Raw genomic sequence first — 15,115 nt, forward strand, 5'->3', positions numbered from 1 at the left:
CAGAGCTGCAGCCTGGCTGCCATTTAGTTTTGGTAGATTTATATTATTAAGAAATTCTTCAATTTCAGTATCAGATGGGTTAATCTGTGGTGAATATAAGGCTTCATAGAAGTCTTTGAAAGAGTTATTTATTTGTTGTGGGTCATGAGTAATAATACCAGTCGAGTCTTTAATAGAAAAAATAGCTGTTTTTTCTTTATTCAGTTTTAATTGGTTGGCCAGGAATTTTCCAGATTTATTTCCATGCTCAAAGTTTTCCAAACGCAGCCTCTGCAACATAAATTGTGTCCTTTTATCAATTATTTCATTTAGCTCCAGTTTCAGTTTCCTCAGGCTGATAATTGTATGTTCTTGTGGTGAAGCGGCATAGGCAGTTTCTAAAGATTTAATTTTTTGTTCTAATTCTAACACAAGTGCTTTTTCTTTATTTTTCCTATGCAAGCAGTAAGATATTATTTTGCCCCGCATTACTGCCTTTCCTGCTTCCCAAAAAACACATGGTGATATTCCTGGAATATCATTATATTCTAAGTATGCTGACCACTCCTTTTTGAAATAATTAATAAAATCTTCTTCTTTAAGTAATGATGTATTAAATCACCAGTTCCTGATTGGTGGTGTGACTCTTTTCTGTGTCAGAGACATAGACACCGGTGCATGATCACTAATAGTGATACGGTGTGATATCCATCATCATGGAGCTGCTAACTAAAAAGTAATCTAAGCGGGAGTGAGACTTGTGTACTGGTGAGAAAAAAGTATAATCTCTCAGAGTGGGGTGATGTGAACGCCAAGCATCGCAAAGACCAAAATCCTTCATGTACTGTTTAAGAATGTCTGCAGACTGCCAGTTCCTCTGACTCACTGCTGTACTGAGCCTGTCAATATCTGCATTAAGTACCAGGTTGAAGTCTCCTCCTATTACAAGTGTGGTGTCAGAGTGATCTGAGAGTGAAGTGAACAAAGCATGAAAGGAGAGGTCATCAACATTTGGCCCATATATACTAGCAATACATAAATCTGTATTCTGTATAGATAAATTAAGTATTATAAATCTACCTTCAGGGTCTATTGTACTGTTGCTAATGTTAAAGTTTATCTTCTTGTTAATCAATATAGCTACACCGCTTTGTTTGGAGTTATAGCAGGCTGAGTACGTGTGAGGGAACTGTGGAGAGGAAAGAGTGAGCACAGATGTTTTGGACACATGTGTCTCCTGTAGAAAAACAACATCTGCTTTTAAGTCTTTTAACCGATTAAAAATTTTTAGTCTCTTTTCCCTCGAACCAGCCCCGTGCGCATTCCATGAGACAAATCTGAGTGTGCTCATATTTAAACTAACTGATGGACTGTTGTGTGCTCACTAAAGGTGTGTGTGTGTGTGTACATATGTTCTGTGTGTTGGCGTGTGCGCTTTATGTTGATGTGTGCGTGTGTATGTGCGCTGTATGTTGGTGTGTGTGCGTCTGCGCTGTATGTTAGTGTAGTAAACTGTAGCATTGTAAGTGACGTAAACATATTGCTGAGTGCAGAAAGAAAAAAGATGTGTAAAAGGTGACCTAAGTGACATAAGAATGAAATTAGATGAGGGGAAAACAAAACAGAACAAACAAACAAACAAACGATCACGGCACTATGCTGGCTCGTCGGTGTTAATGGTACTACTTAGACAGATTTAGACTATTTAGACTATTTAATGGTACTATTTAGATAGTTGAAAAAAAACTCAGAAAAGAACGTTAATATGGACACAGATCACCTGATCGATCAGTAGAGCCATGGCGTGGTGTTTTTGTCTCGGTAAAGCTGTCCGTTCACATACAGTTTGTCCACGGCGATGACAGCCCGGGAGCCTCCCTGCATGAACTTCTTCCAGATGGGGAACAGGACCTTGCGTCGCTCCAGGATCTCCTTTGGAAACTGGTCGTTGACGCTGAAGTCCATCCCTCTCAGCTCCCGGCCGCGGCTCTTCACCAGCTCTTTTTGCTTGAAGTGTTCAAATTTGGCCACGATCGGTCTGGGTCTGCGTGCTCCGGGTTGCTTCCCTCCCAGGCGGTGGACTCTATGGAAGGCGATGGTCTTCACGGCGTCCTCCGGGAGCTTCAGGTGAGTTTGGATAAATTCCTTCACTGTAGCCTCCGGGTCCTCCTCTGCCTTCTCCAGGATACCTGAAAACACAAGATTTTCTCTCATGCTGCGGGCCTGAAGCTCGATAATCGATTCTTTAATTTTCTTATTTTCTTCTGAGAGCCGGGTCGTTTCCTCGGTGAGGGAATTCACCGACTCTCTGAGGACAGCGTTTTCAGCAGCCAGTGTTTCCACCTGATGCTGGCTGAACTCGACTGACTCCCGCAGGGCCTGAAACTCCTTGTGGAGGATTTCAACCAGGGCCAAGCGGGCGTCAAAGCTGGACAATTTGTTATTAATGGACTCCAGAATGCCCACAATATTGGTGGTGGGTGGTGAAGTTGCCTCTGGGGAATCTTCGGGGCGGCTTCTTTTTGTGGACGGAGTTCCTTTGCTGGTGGAGGGAGTCGGCGTCTTGTCGGTTTTCCCCATGACGACTCGCTCAAAACACCCGTCGATGTACCGCAGCAAACTATCCAGGTCCTCTTCACCGTCCTCCAGATTGTTGAAAATAATTTAAGTTAGTTTTTTTAGTTTTAAGCCTGTCTAGTTATAAATTGGCGAAAAAAAAAGGCTAATCACTCAAATGTTTGCAGATAGAGTCACGCCGCCATTGACGATACTGCCGAGATTCACAAAGTCTCGCGTGACTACAGCATAGTCTCCCAGGACTACAGCATAGTCTCCTGACTACAGCATAGTCTCCTTTTTTTTTTTTTTTTTTTTTTTGAACATAATATGAATTTTAATTCCATAAACATAGTTGTGCTTCTGTCACTTTGACATGAAATTAACACAAAAGAATAAAGCAGAAGAACAAACTGAACTTGATGCTCAAAAACAAAACTTGAAATCATAGGAAGAAAACAAATGAGCCAAGCACAATTTGACCAGTGTTTAAAAAAAACAAAACAGGTGTTTCCATCAAGTGTGCCCTCGTGAATGTCAAAATATTATGTCTTACATTTCCTAATGCTACAGTTAAAGATGTCAAAAGTAACCTGAACAAACATTACAGATATCAACGCAACACTGAATCCATGGCAAGTGGTTTACTTAGATTCAAAGTTAAGTGCTTCAAGTAAATATATATCAAATAGAGAAAAATATGAAATCTGGATTAATTAAATCCAATTCTTTAGCAAACATTAAAAATAACTTATTACAGATTAAAAAAAAAAAAAAAACATTTACTCTCCGCTTTGCTTCCTTTCCCAAACACTTCCACATTCTTTATTGAAATTCTCATTGTGCAAATTTAAACAAGCACATGTATTCTTTACCTTCATTGCTTATAGATTTTTTTAAACCAATATGTTCTCCATGTATATTTTACTCTGTGAATTTGATAAAGGAAACAAATCACACTATGGGGGTTGGATGTGTAAGACACTGAGCTTCACCCTACAGGGTCTCAGTGGGCAGTACTTCCTAAATAGGACATACTGTGTCATCTCTGGTTGGCCAATCAAATGCAGTCTTCTGTCTATACAGTGAAGACAGGATTGAGATATTTTCATTCACGGTGACAATTTGAACACGATGACATCTGCACAGTTTGCCTTCTATCTGACATGTTTGTTCTTGGGGGAAATGGGTAAGTTTCTCTTTAACCTACAGTCTCAATCTTTTACCGTGCTATTGTGAGTCTATAATGTGCACTTATTTGTCTCTTATTTTATTTCAGCTCAGACAAATGACCTCACATTCTCCTTGTCTGTTCATCAAGAAAGACGTTTTATCTTGGTTAACACTGGGGACAGTGTGACTGTGCATTGTTTCTATAAAAGTGATGATGTGCCAAAGTTTTTCTGGTATAAGCTGAACTTGGGACAGAAACCAAAGCTCATTTCTAGTCTTTACAAGTTTGAAACCAGTGCTACGTTTCATGATGAATTCAAGAGTGATCCACGGTTCACAGTTTATACTGAAAAAGGAAAAATCTCCTTAAAGATCACAAATGTGCACATTTCAGACTCAGCTACTTACTACTGTGCAGCTTATGGGTACACATTAGAGTTTGGAGAGGGTACTATCATTGAAGTAAAAGGTTCAGGTTTAAACATCCAAGCTTCAGTTCAGCACTCAGCCTCTGAGTCCATCCAGCCAGGAGGCTCTGTGACTCTGAACTGTACAGTACACACTGCCACCTGTGATGGAGAACACAGTGTTTACTGGTTCAAAGACAAAGGAGACTCTTTCCCAAGAATCATTTACACCCATGGAGGCAGAAATGATCAGTGTGAGAGGAGAACCAACACACAAACACACACTTGTGTCCACAACTTGCCAATGAAGAGCCTGAATGTGTCTCATGCTGGGACCTACTACTGTGCTGTTGCACAGGGAGGGAGTCGGCGTCTTGTCGGTTTTCCCCATGACGACTCGCTCAAAACACCCGTCGATGTACCGCAGCAAACTATCCAGGTCCTCTTCACTGTCCTCCAGATTGTTGAAAATAATTTAAGTTAGGCTAAAAAACTACCTATATTTTTTAGTTTTAAGCCTGTCTAGTTATAAATTGGCAAAAAAAAAAAGACTAATCACGCAAATGTTTGCAGATAGAGTCACGCCGCCATTAACGATACTGCCGAGATTCACAAAGTCTCGCGTGACTACAGCATAGTCTCCTGACTACAGCATAGTCTCCTTTTTTTTTTTTTTTTGAACATAATATGAATTCCATAAACATAGTTGTGCTTCTGTCACTTTGACATGAAATTAACACAAAAGAATAAAGCAGAAGAACAAACTGAACTTGATGCTCAAAAACAAAACTTGAAATGATAGGAAGAAAACAAATGAGCCAAGCACAATTTGACCAGTGTTTAAAAAAAACAAAACAGGTGTTTCCATCAAGTGTGCCCTCGTGAATGTCAAAATATTATGTCTTACATTTCCTAATGCTACAGTTAAAGATGTCAAAAGTAACCTGAACAAACATTACAGATATCAGCAAAGTGAAGAAAACATCCATTACGCAGCATTAAGGGATCACAGAGCAGTCAGACCAAGAAGACCAAGAAACAACACCAAGACTGAATGTGTGTACTCAAGTGTAAAGCAGTAGAACTGGACGTGTTTCTAATCGATTTTTGTTCTTTTGTTAGTTTTTAGAAAATATTTGTTGTCTGTCAGTTTCCTAATATGAGCGCAGCAGCTTTATTTTACAGTTTTTCTGAATTGCTAAAACACTAAACTCCATTCCCCAAACCAAATCCACATTGGCCTAAACTAATTTCTTGAATCACACACTCTTTTATATATATATATATATATATATATATATATATATATATATATATATATATATATATATATATATGAGCTGCTGTTGCTTATGTACTTGTGTATTTTAATCAATTATTTTCCAGTTTAAGACAAAGTTTCTCAGGGAAATAAATGTACATATGGTAAGCATAAACATATACCATGAGTGTATTTGAAACTTCATAAAAACTCTTTTCCTTCACTATTTACTATGTATAAAAGCATGCTCGCAGTGGCAGGACCCATATCGCTTTACACGATATCTAGTGTCTGGGCCACCAGATTGTTAAATAACTGAAAATTTACTTTGAGAGTAGGGGGCACAATGGGCCAGTAGACGCTAACCATTTTTTTTTCCTTTTTAGGAAAGTCATTTATACAAATATCAACTGAGAATACATAGTTAGCCATGCAGGACTCGCTAATATTAAAATTGATCAAAATGCCACCCGTGTCTTTGATCAGGGGCTCTGGGCACCCACTACAAAATTTTGTGGTAAATGTTGTCTCATTTTATACAAAGCATTCCAGTTTTTTCAGCAGCACGAGGGCCAGAGGCCATGATAGGCACAAAATTAATTTCCAATTCACTTTGTTTAATGCAGTCAATGCGACATCTTGATAAATATGACAGAACATCCAGTAAATCCAAATTGTTCAGGCAACACGTTAACAGGTAAAATTTAACATTGGTATTTGCAATGAACACAAGGTACAAAAAGATTCAATAACGCTCCAGCTACAGCACAGAAAAGGCAAAGATTTGAGACACATCAGAACAAACCTTCAGGAACATCCAGTTTTATCCACAGTGAGAACTTACACACAACAGTTGATACTTCAAACCAGAAAAATCACAAAATACTATTAACATGTAAAAAAAGTAGTTATATTTTGAACAAGACCTTTAGAGCAGCCGCAGCAAAGACATGCTGCATTCATGAATGAAAACATAAAGCTGTAAACATAAAGCTGTCTTCACAGAGATATTATCAGTGATAATGTGTCATCACAGAGGATAATCTACTGCGATCAAAATGATGTCCACATAGAATAAAAGAAGAATCTCAAACAAAACGGCAGTGTTCTTTTTTCTGCTCCTGTGATCTCACGTCCTAACCAGTCACAGTAAAACAAAAGTCTGATCAAATGTCATTCAGATGCAATTAATACAGAACAGCACCAGTTACTGTGCTCCAAACTGTCATCCAAACACCTGCATGGAAACATGCTGTTCCTCTGGGGTTGTGGCGTTGTCAGAGGGTTTGAGTGGGCTGGAGAGGTTATGAGAATAGCATGATGTCTGCCCAACCACCATGCTCTCTTTTCTCAGCACCACCAGGGTGCCACTTAACACCATGAGCAACGATATACAGGAGAGCTACTTCTAATAGGTCACGTCTGAGCATCATGAGAGATGAGAACACAAGGTACAAAAAGATACAATAAATCTTCAGCTACAGCTACAGCACAGAAAACGCAAACATTTGAGACACATCAGAACAAATCTTTAGTAACGTACAGTTTTACCCACAGTGAGAAGTAACTTTAACACAAATAACAGTTGATACTTCAAAAAAGAATATCACAAAATACTACTAGTAACATGTAAAAAAAATAGCTACACTATATTTTGAACAAGACCCTAATAGGGGAAAAAAAAAAAAAAGTTATGAGAAACCTGGGAATGTGTGCCATGCCAAATGCAAAGCGTCCAAACAGATGTCCATTCCAAAACAATCAATGTCCCTCAGAGGGTCAATTCTTTCCTGAAGGAGCGCGTAGACCTGTCTTCTGATTTCTTCTGGTGTGTCTGGAACTATTACAGTGTCTTCTGTGTCCAGCGGGGTTGGTCCTGCCCAGTCAACCCCATAAAGATCTTCACCAATCTGCAAAAGAAAATAACAACAAAACAAAAACAAACAAAAATAACATATTTAGTTTTTAAGATATGACTAAGAATCCAAACCTGCTCGCTTGAAGGGTCAGGTATGGAAGTGTTTGCCATTAATTGACCCCTAATCCACAATTGTTGAGGTGATCTGCCTTGCTCTGTGGACAGTGAATGCCTGTCCCAAGCCACAGCAAACAGATCCAAATGCCGGTTTAGTCTGGGGAGCATTACAAAGTGAATACAAGCCAAATCCAGTTCACTATCTGGATTAAAATCTCCAGTGTCAGCCAGATACTGCAGTGCATAACGGTAGTTGACGGTGACAACACACCAAACATCTCTCCACAACCTCTCAATTCTTTGGTTATGGACACTGCGTCCTGTTATAAAACTTCTTTCTACAAAGAGCAAAGCATAATCAGGTTTAATGTTCAGAAATATGATACAGTGTTATCTACATGAATAAAACTATGACATGATGCTAAAGAAAATACCTGCTGCTCGTTCTGGATGTTGCAGCATATACCGAGCAACTTCAACGTTTTCTGCTCCTTTGTCGCTTCGCACTCGGATTGGCAAGCCATACTTCTGGACAGCTCCCAAGAAGGCTTGAAGAACAGTGGTTGCTTTGTTGTTATTGCTGGCAGTGAGGAACATTATCTTTCGACTGTATCCATCAATGCCACCATGAATCACAATTCTCCACCTTCATATAGAAAGACAAATACTTAATTTTAATATGTTGTGAAAACGATAGTTACATTTTCCATAAAGACCGTACCGTATCAATTTGTGATTGCCGTCAATGTGCCAAAGTGCAAGTGGCGATGGTACAGAATAAACTCTTCTTTGTATTATATTAATGCCAATGCCACGACAGATGGTGCCCACAGGATCCACCACCCTCATTGTTCCCATAACTCTGGATCTCTGTACTCTGGAAAAGACAATATTTAAATGTTTATTTAATACATCTTCCTTGTAAAATAAGGCTATGTAATCATTCACACATCCAGTGCAAAACTTACCTTAGTCCCACACTATTGAGATACCGCGAAACCGTTTTTATGCCGGAATCAGGACACTCCAAGATAAAATCGTACACCAATTTTTGGAGATCCTCGTCACAGATGTTGCTGTAGTTCATTCTGACAGAGAGATTGCTGTCAGCCATCCTTCTTCGTATAGTGCTGTAACTCACACCTAACACTTCCCCAATTTCACGAACAGTGAAATTGTACTCTAAAAGGTACTTTAGTTGGTCTTCCAAAATGTCCCAAGATGGTCGTCCTCTTCCACCAGATGTGATCAATGGAGGCCTAAATCCACCTGTGTGGTTATTTTTTTCACCTACCAAGCGCAGTACTGTCTGTACACTGTCCAAAATGTCATCGATATTGTTAAACACTCCAGTCTGTTGAGCTCGTAATAAGATGTTGTAGATATTTTCATAGCATTGCTCAAGGAAATCCAAATCAAATTGTGATGCATTAGCCTCAAAATTTTCACATAATCGTTGACATTGATTGTAGAGATACTGCATCAGTTGATGGCTGCGCTGGTAAACCTCAGAACTAAAACAAAAAATACAGCAATTATTATTATTATTGTTAGAGTAAGGAACTGAGAAATAAAATCTGTCACAGTGAAGCCCAATCAAATTATATGCTAAAGTATTATCAACTTTCAGGTGACTAAGAACACAGGACGTTACAGCTCAGAGGTGATGTGACTGATGGCATGCCCTTGTTGATCCAGGCAACTGTGTAGCAAGTCAACATGAAACCAATCCTCTGGACCCCAATCACAGTATAATGTTGTGATCCTTTCAAGAAATGTATCCTAGCTTCTTCAAATATCTACTACTGGATTATTTAAGTTTAGCTGTGCCATCCCAGGAGATGATAAAGCTATACACTGTGAATATAATTACCACGTCGCCATTTTCACTGCTGCGTCTGTTCCACTGGTTGTGTCTCAATTGGAGAAGAGTCTACCTGCAGCCAGAAGGGAAGGAAGGAAAGAGCTGGAGGGAAGACTGAGGAGAGAAAGAGAGCGAGAGAGAGGCAACAGTAAAACAAAGAATCTAAATGTAACTGAGGATGACTACACACAGGGAAATTAACTAGGCTAACTAAGAAAGGACTGAAATGATCAAATAACAAGGAATAACACAAATAATCTAAAGGTAACTGGATACTCGAGTAAGGAAAAGGCTAAACTAAAGTAAAAACCAAAACCAGACTGATCTAAATCAAAACCCAAGAGAATAACATAAATCTAAGCATAACTGCAATGCTGTGTCCCTGGTTGTTTTAACCGATCTGACTCGAAAAAGGAGAAAAAAAAAAAAAAAACACACACACACACACACACACACACACACACACACACACACTCAGCTGTCATTTTACTGATAAGAAAGAGAAGCGGAAATGGCTGCAGTTCTTTAATAGTCAACAGCCATTGTTATGGGCCCGGAAATGACGTCAGACTTAAAGACCGGAATAGCCATGAAAGTAGTTGAATTTTTTCTTTTTTTTTTTTACTTAGTGGAAACTTATAGAAAAAACAAAAATATTTCACCTGATTATGATTATCTCTCAGCCTGAAATGACGGTTAAACTTCTGCAGCCTCAGCAAGATTTCGAGCTCCAGTTTTACCAGCCTGTGTTTAGCACCGTCACGGTAGCTACGCGACATGACATACGCCGAGACAAGGACGGGAATACATATGAAGGCTTGATCTTACCAATTCACAGCCGCTCGCTCTCGGTCTTCACGGTCTACCAAGGACCCGGCCTACGTCGACCGAGTAGGACGGTTCCTTCGAAGGATGCGTTCGCTGAATTTCCACTGTTGTTCTGATACCTGCAGGAAAGAAATTTCCCAGAAGCCCAATGATTTCCACTGATTGGTTCTTGCCCTGTTGGTCTTTATCCAACCAATCGCTGAAGGACCACTGAGTCCGCCAAATCAACCCTGTAGAAGCTGGAGAATTTCGCGCAAAAAATGATTTTTTGCGCGGCAGTGTGTTGAAAGGTAAGAGCGCACTTGTGAACATTTCATAAGTTGAAAATATGAAAATGTTTATTTCAGATTGGCATGATGGTAGTCATTTGGCAACTCTTGAGTTGAAGTTAAAGTTTTGGAATAATGGCTATTTAAGTAATACCCAAGCGTTTTATGTAATGGATATTCAGCCTTATTTTATTTATATATAATGTACTTTCCGTAGTTTACTCTTTTGCAAAAGAGGCGCCCACTCCTACGATTGCCTCAGTTTCAACGTTGTGCCGAATGAAAAGCACTTTGCGTTCAGAGTACATAGTGGGCTGGTGGAAGTCTGGAAATTATACACTTATATAAGTTAGATTTATATAAGTTATTTAACATTTATAAGTTAGATCTATAAATGTATAATGGACCATGAATAAATGTATTCATGGACCTTCATATATTTGAATGCTATTTCTGTAACGTACATGCTTACTTCTTATTATTAAAAATGTTGGTTTGGATCTAAAAACACGCACATTCCAAGATGATTATTGCTGGCCCTGCTGATCAAACCTGGTTGATAGCACAATGAAAAAAGACACAGATAGGCCCCATGTCAAATCATTTATTACCTTGGCTTGCACAAACAGTGACATATGGATATTTTTTTCCACTATGTTGTTACATATCTCTCCCTGTGGAAAGACATTACTTGCTGCTAACTGTAATTTTAATGTTTGTGACAGATCGCCAAAATGGATCAAGGAAGTCAGAGACAAGTGTGAGTAACCTATATACTGTTTGCAAATTGTTGACAGACTTTTAAGATGTACTGTGCCATTTACTAAATCTACATCTGCCTATTAACAGGCCTGAAGAAATGCGAGAATTGCTCCAGCAAATGCAGCGCACTACGGCTCTTCTCCTGAACAGAATGGGGCAATTTCAATCGGCTCCACCACAGTCCAGCCTGGCAGCTACAAGAAGTGCCATCACTCCTCTCCCGGCTGTAGTCCAGCCTTCTACCACGGCATTTCAAACAGTTGCCTCCCGAATGCTGCCTGTGTCCCAGCTGCAGCCTGCTCCACTTAGCCACACCCCGCCTGCTCCATCTTGCCACACCGCTTCTGCTACACCTTCCCATATCCCACCTGCTCCAACTTGCCACTTCCGAACTGTTCCACCTCGCCACAGAGTTTACCAGCCCCGGCCTGACAATGTTCAGGCCCACTTGTCAAGGCTGTTTCGGCCTCAGCAAGGAGGAGCACCCAGTGGGGTTAGAAAAAGGAAGCGGGAGACCCCTTGGACACATATTTTCATTTGTTTGCCTGAGATGCAATCTAATCTGATGCCCACAATTGAGGAGGCTCGCTATTATTCAGCTTGTGGATTGGGACGAAAAACTGTGTGGTTCCCACACAATGAAGGAGACCATTCATTCTTTAGCGAGCATCTCTTCTCTGCCTTCCCCCCTCTTAGGGATGCTGGTGGGTTTGTCCTGGCCCGTGGCAGCAGGGGAAAGGTATTGGAAGAGCTGCCGATACCACCAGAGGGATACAGCCTGAACTATGTACGCGCAGCTTCATCAAGGGCTCCCTTGTACATTGTCCCCCTCCAACAAAGCCTTACTTTGAGGGCTCCGCCAGCTGATGAGGTAACTTTTAACCTTTTCAGAAAGGTGTGTGTGTGGGCTTTATGTTGTATGGACATTCAGCTTATTATTTTTTTCGGTAAAATGTGCTTAGACCCCAAAAGTGATGGAAAGGTGTCTCATCTGCGAGTCCTTAATACCACTTTGTTACTTGGCTGACAATATCAAGGAGTGGTAATAATGACCATTACTTTTTCAAAAATATAGAGCATATATTTGTTAATGGTACATTGCTCATTAGAGTAACAAAATTTAATTGACTTTTTTTTTTTTTTGCTTTGTTTTTCTTCTTTCTACAGTACAAAAGAAGAACCAAGTAATGATGAGTATGCCCCATGTCCATATGAAGAAATTAAACAACTAATTTCTGTGAAACTGTATTTTTTCAAAATAACCCACGTTTGTTTTTTCTCAGAGAGGATATGGATGAGGAGCTAGCCATGGCCACACAGCAGTCTTTACAGGTCAGCTAATGGTTGTCAAAAAACATAGAAAGACAGTACTGTTGTGGTAATCAAAATACATTTAGAATACTTTAATGATTTTTCTTTCTATCTTTTCAGCAGGACGTGGCACCTGTGCAACAGTAAGTATTTATTGTGTTCACGTTAGTAACCAATACTGTCAGGGTCTGCTCTGTTTTGGTTTTGTTCTGTTCTTAGTTGCGAGCATATCAGTTATTCCTAGATTTATGTTGTTCTCCTGAGATTTGATTTAGATCAGTCTTGTTTTTACCTTAGCCTTAGTTGAGTATTCAGTTATCTTTAGATTATGTTCATTTCTTGTTTGATCATTTCAGTCTTTTTCTTAGTTATCCCATTTATTTTCCTTATGTATGGTTTTCCCCTTGTTATCCTGTGTTTCTTATACTTATTAGATCAGCCTTGTTTCAGGTCCCCTTCTGTATAGTCTGTAGTTTATTCCCTGTGTCTAGTCATCCTCAGTTACATTTAGATTCTCTTCCTTGTTCCCCTGGCGCTCTCTCTCGCCCCCTGATGCCAATCTCTCTCTCCAGCTTCTTCTCCACACCTGTTATCAATTAGTCAATCTACTTCTGCCTTTGTTCCAGCATTCACCTTCCTCTCCTTCAGCTACTCCTTGCTGGGTTTTTCTGTTGACCTCCCATTACTGTTTGCTTCCTGGTTCTTTGTCTGAGGTCCTCCCAGTTGTTCCCCTGTTTTTGCCTATTGGATTTATGTTTTTATTTTTTTTTTTTACCCTGGCCTCCTGCATCCTCTTGAGTTTCGTAAGTTTCAATTCAAAGACTACTCACTGCGTCTACTACTACTACTACTCACTGCCTCTGCCTCTCTGCATTCGGGTCCAACAGTACCACACATCACGACAAACCCAAGGGAAAAACACTTGTTATGTAAATCCATCTTTTTGCAGGCAATCAATAATTGATATAGAGGAGGTTAGAACAGCTTTGGGTGTGACAACAGGTGTGAGGAAGTAAGGTGTTCAAACCGAAAAGCCATCACTTCTTTAATCATTGTTTGCCTTAATTCTTCTTTTTAAGGATTTTAATAATCTTTGTATTCCTTGTTGTTTGCAAGTACTCAATGTGAGGTCCAAGAACAGAACCCTGCACTTGAGGTGGAAGCTGTTGGTGCCCCTGAGAGTGTTCTAAAGTATGTTATTTAATGTATTAAATATAATTTGTCTGAATATAATATTTTTAATATCATACTTCAAAATAATTGTAACTTTTTGGTATCATAGTGCTCAGGGGCACGTCCGGGAGCAGGATATGGTGGAGGCGGTTGAACTTGGCACCGAAAGAGAAGGGACAAGCGAGTGAGTTTTATGCACAATTGTATTTATTTCAAATGTTGATTATATGTTGCATTGTTTAATTTCTTCTTACCCATCTCATCATTTTTGATCAGTTGCCTCTACCAAGAGGAGCCATGTAATTTTTATATTTGCCACGCCTCTAAAAAAAAAAAATTTTTTTTTTACAGGTCTCCAGATTTAAAGACTGTCCTTGAAGATCTACAACGAGGTGTTCAGAGCAGTTCAGCCCTCATCCACAATTGTCTGAATGTGTGCCGAGAGTTCCTGCTGGAAGGTTCTTTTAGAGCTTTTAGACGAACACACTTCAACCCCCTTCATCGGTTGATGGTTACTTTTGTCGACGGCGAGGGACAAAGTGAGGGGGCCGTGGATGATGGTGGTCCCAGCCGTGAATTCCTGCGACTCCTAGCAGCAGCGCTGAGAGATAGTCACTACTTTGAGGGACCAGAGGGCAGCAAAAATCTTTCCCTGGTACCACGGGGTATGTAGCAATGTAATGCAAAGAAAAACTGTTTAAACATGAAGTCATTACATGAAACCTTAAGTGTTTCCTTTCTTCAGGGAGCATTACTCCTCTAGTTAGAGGTTCTTGTTATTACTTTCTTTATCTTGCAGGTCTGCAGTTTGGGGACTATAAAATCATTGGGCAAATGCTGTCCTTGGCCCTTCTCCAAGGAGGAGTACGACCCTCTTTTTTTGTCTGTGAGGCTATATGCTCTGTTGTGTTGTCAACAAACAGGCCCAGTATCACTCGATGAGGTTGGTGACTGGGAACTGCGCCAACACCTGGAGAAAGTGGGTAGCACAATAATTTATCTTGACATTTAGTTTGTCAAACATATATTAGATTCATTATTATTTTTATTGACACAGATCAAAGCTGCAGAAAACTTGGAGGAAGCCCAGCGCGCTGTTGGGAAGCATCGGCAGTACTGGGTCCCCTGGGTTGCGCAAGGTCTCTCCCAGACATGGAGAGCCGACAGGCTCTCATAGACCAGGCAGCAAGGGCCCATGTTGAGGGCCGCATTAAACCTGCACTGGACCAGTAAGTTAAATCCCATGTACAGAATATAGCTGGTCCACTTTTACAAATTAATTTGATGGTTTTCCATATACTTTAACCAAGAGAGTTCACCTGTGTTATTTTGTCAGCTGTTGCCGACAATGCATGTGACGTCATTAGTTCCGCTGTTGCAAAGATACAGACACAACACCACAGTTCTTATATTTTTAAAATTGAATTGCAAAATTACTAATTTCGCTGTACTCTTTTCTTACAGGCTCATAGAGGGATTGGAGTGCCTGAAGGTGGCAGAGGCGATGAGGGCCCATCCTGACGTCCTTCGCCCCGTCTTTGTGTCTGGACCAGGGTT

The 15,115-nt window shown here is 40.1% G+C and overlaps 1 protein-coding gene across 1 annotated transcript; it reads left to right on the forward strand.

Moving 5' to 3' along the window:
- The first annotated feature begins 3,669 nt into the window (after window positions 1-3,669).
- On the forward strand, window positions 3,670-6,751 carry LOC115797596 (uncharacterized). Its single transcript, XM_030754195.1, has 3 exons — window positions 3,670-3,724; window positions 3,815-4,491; window positions 6,731-6,751. Exons 1-3 carry the CDS (start codon window positions 3,670-3,672, stop codon window positions 6,749-6,751), a joined length of 753 nt encoding a protein of 250 aa, XP_030610055.1.
- The last annotated feature ends 8,364 nt before the right edge of the window (window positions 6,752-15,115 follow it).

Source organism: Archocentrus centrarchus, chromosome 18 (genome assembly GCF_007364275.1).
Source record: "Archocentrus centrarchus isolate MPI-CPG fArcCen1 chromosome 18, fArcCen1, whole genome shotgun sequence".
NCBI classification, from domain to species: Eukaryota; Metazoa; Chordata; class Actinopteri; order Cichliformes; family Cichlidae; genus Archocentrus; species Archocentrus centrarchus.

What these genes read in the sequence shown, in the direction of transcription:
- LOC115797596 (XM_030754195.1), top strand. Translation starts at nt 3,670, where the DNA reads ATGACATCTGCACAGTTTGCCTTCTATCTGACATGTTTGTTCTTGGGG. An exon ending in TTTGTTCTTGGGGGAAATGG is followed by an intron (nt 3,725 to 3,814) that starts GTAAGTTTCTCT and finishes ATTTTATTTCAG; the next exon opens with CTCAGACAAATGACCTCACA. An exon ending in AGGGAGGGAGTCGGCGTCTT is followed by an intron (nt 4,492 to 6,730) that starts GTCGGTTTTCCC and finishes CTCTTTTCTCAG; the next exon opens with CACCACCAGGGTGCCACTTA.